This window comes from Vidua chalybeata, chromosome 4, assembly GCF_026979565.1.
Source record: "Vidua chalybeata isolate OUT-0048 chromosome 4, bVidCha1 merged haplotype, whole genome shotgun sequence".
NCBI classification, from domain to species: Eukaryota; Metazoa; Chordata; class Aves; order Passeriformes; family Viduidae; genus Vidua; species Vidua chalybeata.
In genome coordinates, this window is record NC_071533.1 from 15,701,874 (window position 1) to 15,719,727 (window position 17,854).

Below are 17,854 nucleotides of genomic sequence, written 5' to 3' on the forward strand. Positions count from 1 at the left end.
AAAAGCCTCTAAAGTAAAAAGAAAACTATTTCTATGTCATTTTCTTTCTGGTTTTGGCAGGGAGATGCTGCATCACATTCTTCCTAACATAGCCTATGAGAATCAAAATTGATCTTTGCCAAAGTTTAGAAGAGCCTTGAATGGAACACGCATGTAAGTAATGCAAGCAGGTGTTTCACTTTCCTCACCTCTGCCCTAATGCTTCATCCTGCTCTTTGAATTGTCATTTAAAGGGGGCAGTTAAGTAACACAGCACCTTTTATCCATCTGTTCATCTAAACCAGTTGGATTTTATGATCTCCCCTCTTCTTATTGAAAGAACATTTCATGACAGAGTGTTGGGCTAAAGAAATCCACCATGCAAAACTCTCCTCTGATGTACGACAGTGAAATTAATCAAGAGTAACCACATCATATTCAGTTAGAAAATATTTTTTCATCATAGCTGAGATATGGATTAGGCCGAAATAATCTACTAAATTTTGAAATTATGGTTTAATGTGGAATTTAGGATTGAACACAAATATTTAAAATTAGTCTGATGAATACTCTCCTGCATCAGATTTCATCTTTTAAATTTTGTTTCCTGTTAGCAAATATAGAGGTGATTCACTCCCCTTGACTGGTTGCTCTGAAAGATCTCAATTACATGCATGGCTGCAGTCCAGCATAAAAATCAACTATTTTTGCATTGCAGTTTAAAGCAGGTATTGTTTCTTACTTGGAAGGCTCCAAAGAAAGAATTTTTCCATAGTGAAAAGAAGAACAGGAGAAGCAGAGAAAAACTGAGTTATAATGCAGTATGGATCTTGGGAAGTTCAGGTTCTGTTACTGCACTTGAAAACTCTCATTTTTTGGTCTGGGCCTGGAAAATGGGAGAAATAGCTGTTAGATATACAGTGAAGCCTTGAGAAATATGAAAACTTCTGAAATTCTCTTCTTGTCGTTTGGTAGTTCGATAGTTTGAGTCCTCCTGAGTATCCTTTCCTTCCCTCTTTCCTCTGTATTACAAAATAAGCCATAAGGTTTGTGGAGCAGTTTCTAACACTCACAATTGCAGTGAAGTGTTTTGCTCAGTGTCTGCCCCAGTGGGTCTGATGTTGGTGGTTCCAACTAGAGCATCTGACAAAAAAAGGGCATAAAAAGTTGCCTTGGCATCAAGTCCTGCCTGCAAAAGGCAGACAGCATTGCTCACTCTGCCTCTGAATGATTCTGGTTTAGCTTTACCAGAAAAGCAGGAGTGACACAACCAGGCCCTCCCCGCATGAAATGTTACCCCCCCCATCCAAATAACTGCAATAGATTAAAAAGCAATCCAGCTATCTTCATTCCTGGCAATAGGAACAAGAATTCCAACTCTTTGATAACTAATTCCTTTCCAAGTGGAGCAGATTCTATTGGAAAAATCTGCCCTCCAAAAACACCTTGATGTTTAACCCCTGCTGATCCTGCAGCCTTGCCTGTTGCACTGCATCTTCTTGCCAGGAACCAGTTTCCAGACTTCTCAGCTCCTTCTGCCTCTGGTACAGGCCTCTGCTTTTGGTGCTCATGTACCCTGTAGCTGGCCTTGACATGGATCTGTCTGTTTTCCAGACAACTGCCCATGTCTGCAAATGCTGAAAAAGTGGTTTATGTGCCTCCACAGTGCAAATCTACCACACATGCTGTGACACAAAAGGTAGCGTAGACTTTTGCTCCTGCCCTTAATTTTAACTCCAGCTGCATCTCCTATGCCTCTGTTGCTTCTATGGTGCAAAAATAACATGATTGATTTTTTAAAAAATTAATTCTGATGTTCATTTTTGCTGATCATGGGGAAGTCATCAATTGCTTTATACTAAAGGTATAAATCATCAATTGCTTTATACTAAATGAACCCAGTATTTTGAAAAATACTTTGTAATCAAAACTGATACTCAGCATTAATGGTGGAGTAAAGCAGAAGCACAGTGAAAGTAAGAACACACATAGAAGTATTTGCATCTTAAGTAACTCAATCAAATCACCAGTTTGTTATGAAGAACTCTCTCAGCTACTCTTTTTTATTGCTAGTAAGTTTGAGTACTCCTCTATAGCAAGATTCCACTACTACATCAGAAATTTTAAACAAAAGCAGGAAGCATAAAATTAAACCCAATGTAAATAAAGCTGCCTCAGATGCTTTTGAATGTAAAAATGAAATATATAAATGTTTGAGAAATTCCATACATTCAGCAAGCAAACACAGAAAGGATGGTTTAACTTTGTGCTGTTCTTTCAGACTGGTGGCCTAATGTTTATTCACAGTGCTTTATAAGCGACACATTATTAAACAGATTATACTAAGACCTCATCCTTGTTTTTATGTTACAGTTCATTAAGTAGCAATTACAGCAGGATAATCAAGTCTTGGGTTTTTTGGTTTTTTTTTTTGTTAAGATAAGGTAGTGCAATCTTCTACTCTCATGTGTCTTAGATGGTAGTAAATGTATTTTAAAAATAATTGAAATTCCCCAACTGAAACATCACAGCATTTTTCTCAGTACACTACATCTATCTCCTGTAAATGTTCCACATTGAGTTGCCAGAATGTTGATTTCATTAAAAAACCGGAATAGCAACAGTCAGTGAGAGTAAGCAGAGGAATCTCACAGCTTGCAGATATTGGGAAATCGAGAGGCTTGAACTAGCCAGAAAGTATTTTTTGGGAGAAAACAGCCACAGTCATTTTTCTAAAGCACATTTGCTTTTGTGACATGTGGCTTGCATAGAACTTACCACATGTGGACCATAAAAATTTTTATAAAAATTTCTGGTTTAATGAGTTTCAGGGAAAGAAAGTGGTTTTAGCTAAAAGAGGACCAACTTAACAAGAGATCAGGACCTTGGCTTTAAGGCAAGTGCACTGTTCTCAAGACCCAGAGTCTCTCCTTAGCAAATTAAGTACTCTTTCACTTGCATATCATTTTTCATGCCTAAATAGAATTTTTTGCTTTGCAGATATTACAGCAAACTCTACCAACAGTCTCTGAGATAGGCAGTGAATGCCTTCTGTGCTGGTTGACTTTTGTCCTCTGGGTTGGTTAGGGAGCATGGAGACAACAGGGGCAGTCATTGTGGACTTCCCAGTTGCCAGTCATGTTGAAAAGGATTGGGGCAGAGAAAGAGTGAAGCACTCCCGCTCCTCCCATTCTCTGCAAAATTCAGCCATTTCTAGGGTGAAACAATGCAGCTGCTCTAAAGCTTACCAGCAACCAACAAAACATCCCAGTTCACAGCAGGGAATAGAATATATAATTAGTCTAAATGAATTTGCACATGAATTCAGACAAACAGAATACAAGTTTATGAATTGGAATTGGAATTGGATTCACACTTCTTCTCATCTAAAAATACTTGGGAAACTTTAATGAGCACAAGGTGCCAGGACGTCTTTATGGGAAACAGCCTGTGGGGTAACACAGCTTTACATCACTGTGGAGTGGGAGGTCAGCACTCAGCAGAAGGAAGAAGGGAGATTAACTGGCATGATCCCTGTGCTCAGCAATCCCCAATGGCTTCCCAGTGGCTTCCTCGACTGGCCAGGACCCACTATGGTTCTGGGTGCTCTGATCCACAGCCTGAGTTACCTTAGTGAACAAAAACACCACAAACCAGTAAGGAATTATTCTTCCTTTATTGTGCCCTAAGCTGAAGGGTGATAGTGGACAGCCCCTGTAGGAAGTATCTATTAACATGGGGTACTTAAAATATACAGAAGTGAAAGCATGCCCAGGATTTTAACATTCCTGTATTGTTTGCCCTGAACAACAACACCTACAGACATCAGTCTGGTATTCTGAAAACCCTTGGATGTTTTCATTCCCTATAAGGCAGTGTTTAAAGGGTAAACTCCAATAATATTTTTAATTGTCTTTGAGACTGTTGAATCAAAATATCAATATTTACTTCTGCTGTACTCTCAGGTTTCTACTGTGCTTAGCTTTGTATATTAGAAATGTAGCTGAGTCACAACACCGATGTGCTTCTTCTTACAGTAGTGTTCTAATTCCTGAAATATTACATATTTTCTTTTTTTTTCATATAGCATTTTCGAGTCTGATACACGATATTTTGAGAGGACCATAATCCCTTCAAAATTTTATTGTTTTTTTTATACCGAAGTCCTTGCCTTCATTTTAATCAAATAATATTTTAAAATATAATTTCCATTTTTCTTGTAAAGCACTTTACACTGAGCTGTAAGCTGGTTTTCATAGACCTTATATATACAGTAGGAAAAGCATTAAAGAAGATTTTAATGACTATATGTAAGCAAGATAAGAAAACAAAGTAATTTTTAAATGTAAATAGCTCTTAAGACCCTTCTGATGTGCAAAAGCAAAACTGTAGCTTGTCTGAAGGACATACAAATGAAACAAAAGAAGAAAAACAGTTTCAACAAAAAGAAGCACCTTTTAAAATGCACCTTCAATCCTTGGAGTTTTATGAGCTATTCCTTATGATGAAATAGTCTTTTCTTTAAAGAATATACCAAATATTCCCCACATCTTCCCCTAGGGAAAGGTTTGTTCTGATTCTTCCTGGCACCTTGTAGCAATGCTGTATTTTAAGGACATCCAGTAACTGAACAGGTTAGGATAGGGTTTAAGTTTCCTGGAACCACACACACATTGTCTTAATGGGATGTGCTATGAGATAAAAGACAGCAGATCTGCATGGTTTGCTCAACAGGGGCTTTAATACACCTTTGGTAGTAATTTCTGGGAACGGTCCAATCTCAAATAATTTGAAAAATAATAATGACTAAAAACCAATAATGGTCTCTGAAAGATTTGAGCTAGCCTTCTGTAGAGTCTGTATACTACTCCAAAGTAGGTCTGAAATGTATGAAATCACAGTCATTTTCAGCAGCATTGCATAGGTACCACTACAGGATAAATTTTCCAACCTAATTGATTCTGTTAAGAAAGGTAATTTAACCTACAAGATCATCATTGCTGGCAATGATGGAGAACAAACCAGTCTGAGTCTCAGATTTTATGGTACGGTTTAATTAAAATGATTTAATACAATTACTTACAGTAGTTTAGCAATGCTGCATTCTCATTTTTGTGAAATTACATTCCAGACCTATAACACACTTTAATTTTTAATGATGTTTCCATGTTTCTGAAGTCAAAAACCTTAACTCTAAGTGTTATAGGTGAAAACAGTAGATAAATCCTACTTGTAGTTCCAAACATCCAGATTGTGACATGCTGCATGCCTTTTGTCTCAGTGTGCCAGGCTAAAGGACAACAGGAGCATCCTTGAAGAAAAGAGGCATCTTGATCCATTTCCAGAGTGGGCCTGAATTAAGAGAACTGCCAATGCCATGGCTTCTCCTTGCTATCTTTTGCTAATCTCATGTTTCAGTTTCACTGGAGCTGATTTCAAGGAGGAGAAATCTGATAGTAAGTATTCGGTGGCCAAGTAAGTCCATGGTTCCTCAGTGCTGAGTTATCCACAGCTGCTTACTCTTAATAGCTCAGAGTGAGACACAGCAGGACTGGTGGCACAGTGGCTGCCTGTCTCCCTGGCAAAACAGGGAATGTCCAAACTTAAACCTGTTGTTTTTCTCAGTGGCGTGGTATTTCAGAAGAGTTTTTGCATAACTTTAATGTGTCTGTTATAACCAGGAAAACAGATAGGGGTAAGGGGTGAAACTACAGCACAGCAATGATAAAAGGCATTGGTTTGCATCCTGCTTATGAAAGAGCCACTGATACCCTGCAGCCAAAACCACATCCAGTTTAACCGATGCTTGTCACCTCGGGGATGAAATTTTCCATTCTGATTAGAGAGTTGGGAGAGATTTGAAAGGTTTTAGACTTCCCCTGATATATCCAACAGTATTGGCTCTGATAACACGTAGAAAAACAGCTTATATTATTGAGTGGTGAATCCAGCTCTGGTTAGCAAGAACAAGACAGGTCAAGCCTTGTTCTTGCCTTCTCTGTGCTTCTTGTTGAAGTTTCGATGTAGTTTTTTATGTAAAGGATGCCACTGTGTATCTTCATTATGACATCTGTTTCAAAGGCCCTGGGGTTTTTTCAGGATTTTTTGTACAGTAATGAATGCTTTGGACAGTTTGTTTTGAGCTCACAGCCATTACTGAGGTATAGCTCTAGGTAAAACTGTTTAGTACTTTCAGAAGACTTAATAAGGTTGTAGAATAAGGATAAGAAATTCTTGTGATTCTTGGGGCTGCCCTGTGCAGGGCCAGGAGTTAGATTTTGATGATCTTTGTGTGTCCCTTCTAATTCAGGATATTCTATGATTCTGTGATTCTTCGATTGATTGCTTTTTTTCATCTGCCAGTCTCCTTTCATTTTACTTTAACACAATTATGTTTATTTGTGATCAGGAAGAAAAGTAACTTTACAAACACATCTTCCTCATGTTACTTCCAATCTCTCTCATGTTACTCCCATGTTTCTACTTTGTTAATTAGAAAAACATTACCTATCCTATAACCAAGGCAGCATTTTAAAATGCACTTGAACAGTAATTAAAACCAGAGTATGCAAACAGGTAAAGTACCTGCATCATATTTCACTGGAAATATTCAGGTGGCATAATTTTACATACAGATATGCAAGATATATATGTGTAAAATGTAGTTGTAAATATACATATATACATCTTCGACCAGGCAGCTGGTGACAGGATGAGAGGATACAGACTTAAACTGCTCCAGGGGTGGTTTAGGTTGGACATGAGGAAGAATTTCTCACAGAATGGATAATTAGACATTGGGATGGGCTGCCCGGGGAGGCGGTAGAGTCACCGTCCCTGGAGGCGCTTCAGGAAAACCTGGACGTGGCACTAAGGGACATGGTTTAGTTGACGTGGTTGCGTTCGGTCATAGGTCGGACTCCATGACTTCAGAGGTCTTTTCCAACCTAACTGATTCCGTGATTCTGTTTGTCAAGCACATAAAAAGGAAAAAAAAAGCATCCCTTTTGAACGACAGCTCCGTGTTTGGCGCGGGACCTATCCCTCGGCGCGAAAGGAAGCACTGTCCCACAGTGACCGCGCCGGGCTGCCCTTCGCCCCCGCCCGGGAGGGCACGGCCCGACTGCGGGCGCGGCTTCGCCGCCCGCACTGCGCAGGCGCGGCCCGCGCGGGCCGCCTCAGACGTGGCACTCGAGCGCGTGAGGCAGCGGGTGCGCGGCCGTAGGTAACGGTCCCAACCGGCACCTCCGGCTGAGGCGGCAGCGCGGGGACAGCGCGGGCAGCGGCGGGGTGGGCACGGGGCGGCGGCCGCCCTCAGCAGCGTGGAGCCCGGGGACTGCGCCCGGCGGCAAGCAGCCGGCGGCGCAGCCCGGCCCTGGGCAGGCACAGGTACTGCCGCGGGGCGGGTGGTTCCGAGCTGGAGGCCGGACCTGTTGCGAGCTTACGGCGGCTTAAAACTTGTAGGCGATGGGGATAGAAAAGTTACGTGCATAAAAAGGTGTCGTAAAGCTTGGCAGGCTTGGCAGTGAACGGGGAAAAAATTAGATTTTGCTTTCATAGCTTGGTTCGCAATGTGTTACCGGAAAACAGCCCTGAAATAGGTGTGTGTCTGTGTTGCATGCTATGTGTGCGTGTAGCGATTTTCCATTCTGCGTGTGTGAGCCCGTGAGGATAAAGGTACTCACTCCCGAGACTGGTTACCAAATTGACACTGCAGTGTGCCATGGAATGGACAGCACCTCTGCCTAGATGACGTGTTGGAGAGCATAGTGTCTCCGAAGAAATATATCCGCAGTTTATACTTCTCCTTCAGGGAGCCAAGGACTCGAGTCTGTTTTTGTTTCTGTTGTGCTACTTCTGCTTCCATGCACATAGTTAACTTCACATCTTCACAGAGGCACCAGAGAGCTGCATAGGTGCAGCGATCCTCTGAAAAAGATGACAGCCTATTTGGTAATAGAGCTCATTTAAATTCTGCAGCTGTTCCTCAGTGTTAGTGTTGTTCCCCAGGTTATGGGATATAAGGTAAACTAGTGTTGAGACAGGGAGAAAAAAAGTTCTTATGACTTTCTGTATGAACTCTTTTCATAGTGTGGTGGTGCATCCACACTCTCCCCTACAGTGTAATTTCTGAAATGCTCGTAATCCTTCAGGCACCCTTAAAACACTCATTTGTGATAGTTGGTATATATACCTATCCTGAGAAGAGATTAAATATCCTTGGTGCTAAATAGAATCTGGAACTGTGTTGAAGAACTTGTATTATTTTATCTGTGGTTAGAGCTCCTGTCTCACTTCAGCAAAACCTCTGTATGTTTATACTGTCTGTGGGAAGTTTGACGTGGCAAGATTGTTTTTTTTTGTGTGTGTGTGTGTGAGTAAGCTGTGGAGGAAGTAGTTTCCTCTGAATGTTCTTGCAGCTTAAGGTGTTGGTTGTTGCAGCTACCTCTAAGTGAAAATCTCTTCCTTTTTATAGATATAAAGTATGTATATTTCTGTCCTGGTGTGTAGGTAATTTAATGCTGATTTAGTGTCTTTTGGAACCACTAAAACTGACTGCCACATCTTTTCTAATGGAGGTGGGGGAGGGAAGAAGGTACAACTGGCAGCAGCAAGCCTCTGATTAAACGTCTTTCTTTCTTCTCCCTGTGTTGACCTTGTTAACCAATAAATAAGAGAAAACTCCATAGGATTAACTCCTGGAAGCAGTTAACCAATGCTACTGAGAAATCTTGTGCTGCATTGAAGAGTGTGGAGAGGGCCAGGCCCTGTACACAACTCAGAGGGATTTCTTGTCTGATGTGGATGATCAGTAAAACTGTTGAGGTTTTTTTCTAAAGAAATATCTCTTTAATTTGGGAAGCCTAGGAATGGGCTTTCTGGTAGGGATAACTTTTCTCTACTGACATGTGCCAGCACAGCATAAATTTATCTGTGTGTTCTTGGAGCTCTAATTTTGAGGTGCCTTTGTGTGTGCTTCTGAAGCACAAGTAGTGTTTTCATCCAGTTTCCATGCTTAAAGATGACTCCATGGCTTGAGCTTAAGAATGCGAAGTACAGGTGGTTGGGAAAGGTATTTCAAAGGAACTTAATACCTGAAATGCTAATTTATGTTGTGTAGTTCTTTGGGGATGCCTGGCTTATGTGCTTGAGATGCTTGTTCAGTCAGGGTTTGAATTCTTAACATTTCTCATAACAGTTTAATTTGGGCCTCAAGAAAGTGAAATTCTGTTATTGTCAAATTTAATCTGCTATCAGAATGGAAGCTCTCACATGGAAAAGAGGAATCTTTTCCAGGCTGCAGAGTGTACAACTGCAATAACTTTTCAGATCCCTTGATGGCAAGGGCACTGTATCTGAAAACTAATCTGGTGAAATACAATTATATGGTTTGTCAGTGCAGGATTCTTCAGATGTTTTGCTTCTAAAAATGATGGCAGTTACCAGGGCACTCTTTCCTGAAAGTTTTCTAAAATGTTGCTCTGTCCTGTTAAACAAAATCTGACTACAAGAAAGAAATTACATATCTTGTAAATGCTCTCATCATTAGAGAACTCTGAATTGCTGTCTGTCAAATTCTGGGGTTTGCTTGTTTCATTTATTTAACAACAACAGGATCAAGATGTGAATCTTATGGAGAGGATGCCTGATAACAACAAGGGCAACATACAGTGCAGTTGAGGCCATACTGCCTCAACTCTCTCTTGTAGAATATCTTGTGCTTAGCTTTGGCACACTGGGGAGTTCTGGAGTAAAAAGGCTGCTCCAGAATTAGGAACTCTCTCTATCCTGTGTTTTATTCTCTGTTTCACCAGCATCAAAAGCAAGGAGTCTTCCATCACTTGCTTGGAGTTTGGTTGATGCAGGTTTGTAAAAGGTTTGGTGGAAAACTGGTGTCGTATTCCACACCTCCTCTAAAATAAGGTGTGCTAGCACAGGAGAAGTAGTTGCTAGGGGGAGTTTGCAGCTCTGGTCACTCTGCCTTTCCTGATTTTTCAGTGAATTCTGTGTTCTTTGGGATGGCTGGGATTTGGGGAGCAGGATTTGCCATGTATTTTCCATGTGTAGTGGAAGTCAAGGCTCACCTAGTAAAAGGAATAGTTTGTGACTTTGAGAGTTTTTTCCATCTGCACATCCATTGCTTACAGTTCTCTCTGTGAGCTTGGGAGAGGTGAATCCCATTTAAATGCAACATGTGGTAATGCTGAGGAAACTAAGCTATCAAGCAAAACCAATATTTGCCCCTGACTTCAGGTAATTTTTTTACCTTGACATGTGTCTTTTTATCTTTCTTGGAGAGAATACAAGTCACAGCCTTTTTAAATGCACAGAGTGATAAACAGTAGCAGGTGTCATTTTCCTTTTTGCAGATTCCTGTAGAGGACACAATACTTGGAATGAGAAGATTACCATCATGAGTCAACAAGGTTATGTTGCAGCTCCTCCATATTCCCAATCCCAGCCAGGAATAGGACGTTTTGGACCACCCAATTCTCCAATTCATTATGGACATTATGGGGACCCTAACTCTTCATACTCAGCACCTCAACCAGGTATTATTTTGGCTTAAAATTTGTTTTCAGAGTCTACCTTTCTATATTGGTGTTTTGCATCTCTTTCTACCTTGTGTAAATTTTACACTGATACTGCAACAGGAAACAGAAAAAAAATACCCAGTTTCTCTAAAATTTATTAAAGACAGTAGGAGTTGTGTTACTCTAATCAAATGCTGAATATAATCAGAATTCTGATAGAAATGGTTGTGGTAATTGACCTATTCGAAAATTTGGGTTGAGTACTGGTTTTCATACCAGATGATTTTTTTTACGTTAGAATAATTTAAAGGAAAAATAGTTCAAGAAATACAGTTTGAAATGCTGTTCATTCAACACTGCTATTTACATAAATGACAGTTTCTTCACAGTCACTATACTAGATCTGAATTAGGAACAGTTTTCAGCACAGGAGAGCAGGTGCTACATATGGAAGCTCATTTTGTTTTTACTTTAACAAGTTGTTTTAAGTTTTCATTCTTACCTTGGTCTCTGAAATCAAAGGGACCTCTTGTTTCTACCTTGAAATATAACTGGGTGACAGGGCATTATCACTGCCCCAGACTGGCAATTGCTGTGTCTGTTCATTTTTCTTACTGTCCCTCTTTGGTTCTTTGCTGGAAAGTTATTAACTGCTATTTGTTTCCTTTTTACTCTTAGTTTTTCATATCTGCTTTTGTAACTGATTCAGAAATCTGTGCTTTCAACAGAATCACTGAGATTGGAAGGGACCTCTGGTCCAACCCCTCTGCTTAAGCAGGGTGACCCAAAGCTGTTATTCTTAATGCTAGAGCAGAGCTGCACAGCTGCATTTCTTGCCCATCTTGTTCTTTCTTACATGGTTTTACAGAAAAGTGCTTAATCTTTTGCAGGTGTGTTGAAATCAACTGTGCCTTTTGGATCTCCAGCTCCTGTTGGGCCTCCACCACCTGGTGCACAGCAATTCAGCCAGACCAGTTTCCAGAATGGGTCTGGAACAGCAGGACAGCAGCCACACAGGTGACTGGAAAGGATCAACACCTGACATCTGAGCTGTTTGACCTCTGTTACCTCTCTGTGAAGGAGGCAGGAATGGCGAGAAAAAGGGGACAGGTGAAAGCTGTAGAAAGAAATCTTTGCAAAAAGGTTGTATGAGGGGATAGCCAAGCTTTATTACACAATATTTTTGTGGCAGATAAAGTGAGTCAATATGCAGCTCTTTTATTTAATTCTGTCAAATATTAGTTATTTTCCACATTTCCCAGGAGTGGCAAAATTAGTTTGTGTACCCATAGCTCCTTCAGTTTTAGTGAACTTGACACCATTTAACAACATTCTTCTTGTAGTTGATTGAAATCTTAATCTCCTTCTGTGGTTCTTAGTTTTTATGTTGTTATTTCATTTTCACTGTGGGAATGAGGACCCAAAAAGACTGGTGATCAGTTGTTCAAGATGATGTACTCTTCCATATGGAGAGGTGGTGGTTGTCCTGAAGATGAAAAAACAAGGTGAATAGAGTCAGGTTGACATGACCTAGCAAAATACCAATTCTTTTCCATAGCTTCCCATCATTGCTCTGACAGCTGTGCATCTCCTGTTCTTCCCGTGATCTTGGTTTTTTCCCAAAATTGCTCAGAGCTGCTGTTCTAGGCCAGGAAGTATCTAGACAAAAATTTCAAGTAAAGTTCTACTTCTCTTGAAATAGCGGGGCTCATCCTCAGTTTTACAAGGGGTCACAGGAAAATACATGTTGATTGTCTCTGGGCCATAGCCTGGGATCTTATTTTACCAGAGTGAAACAGTCTGGTAGAAAATACCTTTGTAAGCCATGTGTGTGTTACTGTTTTCTTTTCTTTGGTTATTTTCCTTGCATTCACATTTTCCATATCTGATAATCATGAAGTTTTTCTCTACCTGCATCTTCTTTCCTCTACTACAGAGGACTCCTCAAAAATTTCTCATTTCCTTTTCTTCTTTTCACAGATTTTACTCCTAATCTTCTTCATCATCCCTGGTAGGGAGTCTTTCTTTATAAGCTTGGAAAGGGGATAGAGTGCTGTGATACGTTCAGAAGCCTGTGTTTCTTAATCTTCAGGCTTATAGTTATTACTGCTCACACTTTGCCATGGCATACTCACTCTACTTTGCTTCTGACAAGTGTGCAAACATGGACTGCCTGTTTTTATTAAACAAGTGTGCAATCTCTCTGTCCTTTGTGTATTTTAATACAAGTGTACATTTTCTGAGCAGAATGTGGGCATACTCCATTAGGGTTTTGTCCTAATTAATTGTTTCAGCACCGTCATGAGGAGCTATGAAATCTTCAAGAGTTATGATTGTTTGATGTAATTTTTTTGCATAACTGCACTGATTTTTTCCTTTAGGTTTCAAGGCCCTTCACCTCCAAGTAACACAGGATCTTCCTATCCTCCCTACAGTCATCAGTCCCAAGCAGCCTTCCCAAATACTGCACCTGCTTCCTCTACAGCACAACTTGCTGACCAGCTCAACAGCATGCAGATAAATAGCTATGGTAATTGGGTTTATCCGATTGACTTATTCTCAGTTAAAGCATTAGGACTATGATAATTAAAAACTTATTGAACTTCTGTATAAACAGAAAATGAGACCTTTGACCACCATCATTGGCTTAAGTTCTTAGCATTTTTTTATCTCATCCAGTTCCTTAAATGAGTAGTATTGGGTTAATTCTGAATTGCTGTTTGACAGACCTTCCATAAAATTCAGATATCCCATCAGTCATTTCTCAAAATACTTAGTGCATGTGTCAGTAACAGCCAAGGCGTGAGCAATAGTATGCAGACAGGGTTTAATTTTTCTCAACTTCTTATGGTTTCTCTAGTTACAAAGCTATTTTCTTTTTTTTTGTCTAAACATTTTTGGGTTTTAATCTAAATTTATCTGTATTTATTTTGATGTTATACCATCTCAAACCTAGGCCATGAAGATGTGATCTTGTGATGCTGCTATGTAAATTACTTCCAACCACGAATGCCAATATGTATTTAAATTATGCAAAATATATTATATAAACAATTTAAAAACAATTATGTAAAATACAGTGTTCTCATGTTATGTACTGGGAGGCTTGTATTTTGCATGTAAAGATTTTTTTCAGTTTACATGTATGACAGAAGATGTGTTTCAGTGTTTGTATATGAATACATTGCTTCTTTTGCTTCAAACCTAGTATTGGTTAGTCTTCTAGCTCTCTTTAAAATTGTTTTGTCTTTGGGGGAAAATCTGATTAAAAAATGTAGGTTTTGTAATGTAATAAGTGTTTACGGATTGTAAGTCTCAAAAAACCTCTCTTTCCAGAGTCCTCTTAATTCTAATTGAAATCTGGATCTTATAAACAACAAACAATTCCTTGCCAGTGTGTACAAAATAATTCCCACGTTTCATCTTTTAGTATCAAGTGGATTTATTTTCCATCAAACCTGTAATTGTGAAATACAAATAGCAGATTAACAAAAACATGCCACATATGATAAATGGATTATTGAACAAAAAGAATGTTGTTTCACATTCCGAAATGAAGTAGTATTTTGAAAGCTGAATGATCTATGTGTGTTCTAGAGAAGAACTGTCAAACTGTGGCTTCTCTCACTCTTTCCCCATCTACCCCAGTTGCAGGGTTTTATTGCAAATAGAGCCAAAAGAAATAAAATTACTGAATCAGCTGAGACTTAAACCATGATTTGTCATGTGATCAGACACACAGATTCCCATAAGGCAGCACTGTCAGTATGGGATCCAATATTGCCTCTATGCTATACAAATGTATTGAGCAGAACCAGAGCACCTTTGACACAGGTTTGGTAGGTTGTCATTTCTGACTCACTTGACGTTGTTTCTTGCTCAGGTCCTGGCACTGCTCCAAGCTCTGGCGTGTCTCCCAGGCATCCAGTGGCTTTCCAGGGCCCACGACTGCTGCCCCCAGCCCAGCAGCAGATGGATTTGCCACTTGCACCACAGCTGTCTCCTCCACCAGCAAATAGTGTTAATGGCCTTTGTGCTCAGCCAGCATTGCCTGCTATGGCCAGGCAGGGCGGAATCCCTGGACCTGTCCCTCCAAATCCTAACTTGCAACACCTTCCGGGACAGCCTCCAGGGCCTGGATATCATCCTCAGCAAGGTAGGGAGGGATGTTTGTTATGTGGTTGAAAACAGAGTGTGCAGGCACAATCACTGGTGGAACTGTGTCCATTCGTTATTGAATCTTCAGCTGACTGGGAAACATGAAATCTGAGTTCTCTTTCTGTAGAAGGGAAGAATGTACATTGTCAGTCAGTACACTTGAGACAGGCTCTGCTTTTTCTGTCAAGTTTAGCACTCTGTTGAGACTGTAACAAGAAAAAGAAGATTAATTTGGATCAGAAACAGGATTAGTGATTAGTAATTGGTGAAGACACAACATACTACAGGAAGGGGTTTTTCTTACACTCTGTAAATGTATAGGCTGCTTTCTTGTCTTGTAGTACTGTCATAAGCAGCTTTCAAAAATGCTTTGCTATAGCAATAATGGATTGCTAAAAGGCAGTCAATGATATCAGTTTGCTTTGACTGATGTTAGTGGAGAGATTCTCAGTGACGTAATGGCCTGGCGTGAGTAGCTGTGGTAATCTCTACTAACTGTCCTACTTGACATAAACCTGAAAACTTTGGAGCCAAAGTTGTCACATCTGATGTTGTTCTTACTTTCTGAAAACACAAACTAAAACCAAACTGAGCCACAGAAATGTATTTCTTTTAGTAGATGAAAACAGAGGGGAAGGAGGAGTTGCACTTAGCTGAGTAAGAATTAATTGCAGACAGAAGTTGATTGATAATGGAACTTAAATACTTCAAATGAATTGTCATTTGTAACTCTGCAGCTAACTATGGTCCTCAGATGGCAGCATCTCAATTGTCCTATCCCGCTATGTTTCCTGGTGGTCCAGCACAGTTCTCAGGCCCACCGCAGAAGAAGCTTGATCCTGACTCTATTCCAAGCCCAGTAAGTACCGTGGCTCTAGTTTTTTATAAATGTAACTTCCTGCTTATTTAAGATAAAGGAATGACAAATGCTAACATTGTGTTCATTTTAGTTGGTGGGGTTTTTCATAACATACTTTGGCATTTACATGGCTTGGTTCTCAAAATACCTTCTAGTTCTTGCAGTTTCTAATTAATGCAGTTTTGTACTCTGTGCTGTCAGTTTTGGATCAATTAGTGTATGAAATTAGTTTGCGTACTGAAGAGGCTTTGTAACTTCATCTAACATGGGACGCTCATACATGAGTATGTCCCAAATACTTTATAGGAAATACTTTACTAGGAATTCTCAACAGGATTCCTTAATGAGACAGTGGCCAGTACTGTCTGAAGAACTACTTGTGTTCACTGTAGCTTATAATCTTTCCTCTTCACTCTGAAAAGTTTGAAGGCTTGAACTTAGTAACAGACACCAAAAGTAGGATTTGTACACAATACACGTACATGAACTCTGGAAGTGCAGTTCTGGCAACGCTGAGAAGTCACATGCTCAGAAGCCACTTCACCTTTTGATTTCAAGAGTTTATCAGGCAACTAGAATTATTTGCCTGAGCCATCCTTCCAGTTGCTGTAACCTTGTAAAGATTTCAGTAGCCTGGAATATACTTCATGCTTAAGCTTCATGCAGGCTGAAGAGTCTCAGCTGTTGAACATGCACTGGTAGGACAGTGTCTCTTCTTAGGATGGTACTAGAGAAAAGAAGGTTATGGTTGCATCCATCTTCCTGAAATAAAGTAGTGTAATTGGTATGCAAAGAAAGGGCTGCCCAGGCACAGGCAGCATTTAACTTCTTTATTGGAAACAGCTGATGGAAATAAAAAGTAATAGTGTGCCAAACTCATGGAGAAAATGTTCTGGTGCCCATACTTAAAGTGGTTCTGGCAATCATCTGGACAGGTCAAAAGGTCCTCAGAGAGTCAGAATTTTTTAAGCAGCTTAAACCTACAACTTTCTATTTAAAAAAATGTTTTCACCACTGCACAGCAGGCTAGTCTGGGTGAAGGAATCTTACACTTTTTGCTGAGGCAGGTTTGCTGTACAGGAGAAATATTTCTGCAAAAGCTTCACACTGTCTAGTATGAAACTGTCTTGCTTCTTTAAATTGGGGTATTCTTTTGTTCTTCTAGAAAAGATTTTTTTTACCCAGTGATGAATTTGATGCAAACCCCCCCCCACCCCCGTAACTTTGGAAAAATACTTGTTGATAATCCCTTAGGGGTTAATATAACAACTGCTGTTGCCTCATTAAAGGCAATTTTAAACTGAAAAGCATTGTGTAAAAAAAACCCTGAATCAAGTGTCTGAATAAATAATAAATACCCTTAAGTCAGTCTTTCTTAGTGTTTCAGTGCAATGCTTTTTACAGTAGAGGGATAAAATGATCTTGTCTAATTAAAAAAAAAAAAGGCAGAGAGAGAAGGAGGTCTGGCATGAAAACATGGGCTGATGTCTTGTTTCAATTATGCACACAGTATAAGCAGCCTACAACAGCAGTGTTAAAATAGGTTAAAAGGTTTGTTTAAGCCTTACAGAGAGGATTAGAATGAATATTTAAAAGAAACATGATCTGGGTCAACATCTGTAAAGGACAAAAAGCTAATTCAGAATGAGGAATAAGAATGATCACGTGTATTTCTGTTGTTATATTTTCATTATATAATTATAGTAGTGTTGCCAGATAAATTTACTTCTCATCTGTAGCCATTGTTGATTTATATTTCTCTTATATATGTTAGAGGCTGATATGTACCCTGACAACATCTATGAAAACTCGCATCTGGACTTTCTCAACAATTATTTCCAAGAACAATGATATATTTAGGTCAGTTAGTTGCAGAATACCATGGCACATTGATCCTTTGCAGAGCTAAGTCTCAGAGTGGTTTGCTTTCTTCAGCCAGTGGACTTCTTTAAAGCAAAACCTTTTTCCTTCTAATTGCAAGAGTTAGCTATAGGTACACAAGCCAAGGGGTCAGGGAAAAGTAAGCAGAAGATCTAACAAGCTCTCTGAGGAATGTCTTGTATATTTAAATTGCAGTACAGAAAACTTTATTGATGAAAAAAAAAATAAAGGCCCCGGACTATTTTCAGTGTGTTAGGAAATACCTCTTGGATGTTGATCAGTAGACTCCATGCAACTAATTTAGTTTTTGGTCTCTGTTTGCTTTCCAACAGAGGCTTCTGAAGTTCCCTAGCTATTATTAGAAGTTCATGAGCAGTGTAAAGACACAATTCCATGAGGTACCAGCAGCAGTGGCAAAGCCACTGTCTCATTCCTCTTCCCT

General features: G+C 39.7%; 1 protein-coding gene across 4 annotated transcripts in view; it reads left to right on the forward strand.

The window, feature by feature from the left end:
* Positions 1–7,163: 7,163 nt before the first annotated feature.
* Positions 7,164–17,854, forward strand: part of SEC24D (SEC24 homolog D, COPII coat complex component) — a 41,922-nt gene continuing 31,231 nt past the window's right edge. For 2 of the 4 annotated variants that reach the window (XM_053941355.1, XM_053941359.1), the window contains exons 1-6: positions 7,249–7,368; positions 10,350–10,532; positions 11,405–11,531; positions 12,896–13,044; positions 14,398–14,670; positions 15,410–15,531. In XM_053941355.1, coding sequence (XP_053797330.1) covers positions 10,394–10,532; positions 11,405–11,531; positions 12,896–13,044; positions 14,398–14,670; positions 15,410–15,531 — 810 coding nt within the window. In that variant the 5' untranslated portion in view covers positions 7,249–7,368; positions 10,350–10,393. Of the gene's footprint in view, positions 7,205–7,248; positions 7,369–10,328; positions 10,533–11,404; positions 11,532–12,895; positions 13,045–14,397; positions 14,671–15,409; positions 15,532–17,854 lie in introns of those variants that run through there. The other 2 variants (XM_053941357.1, XM_053941356.1) reach the window with 2 other exon arrangements.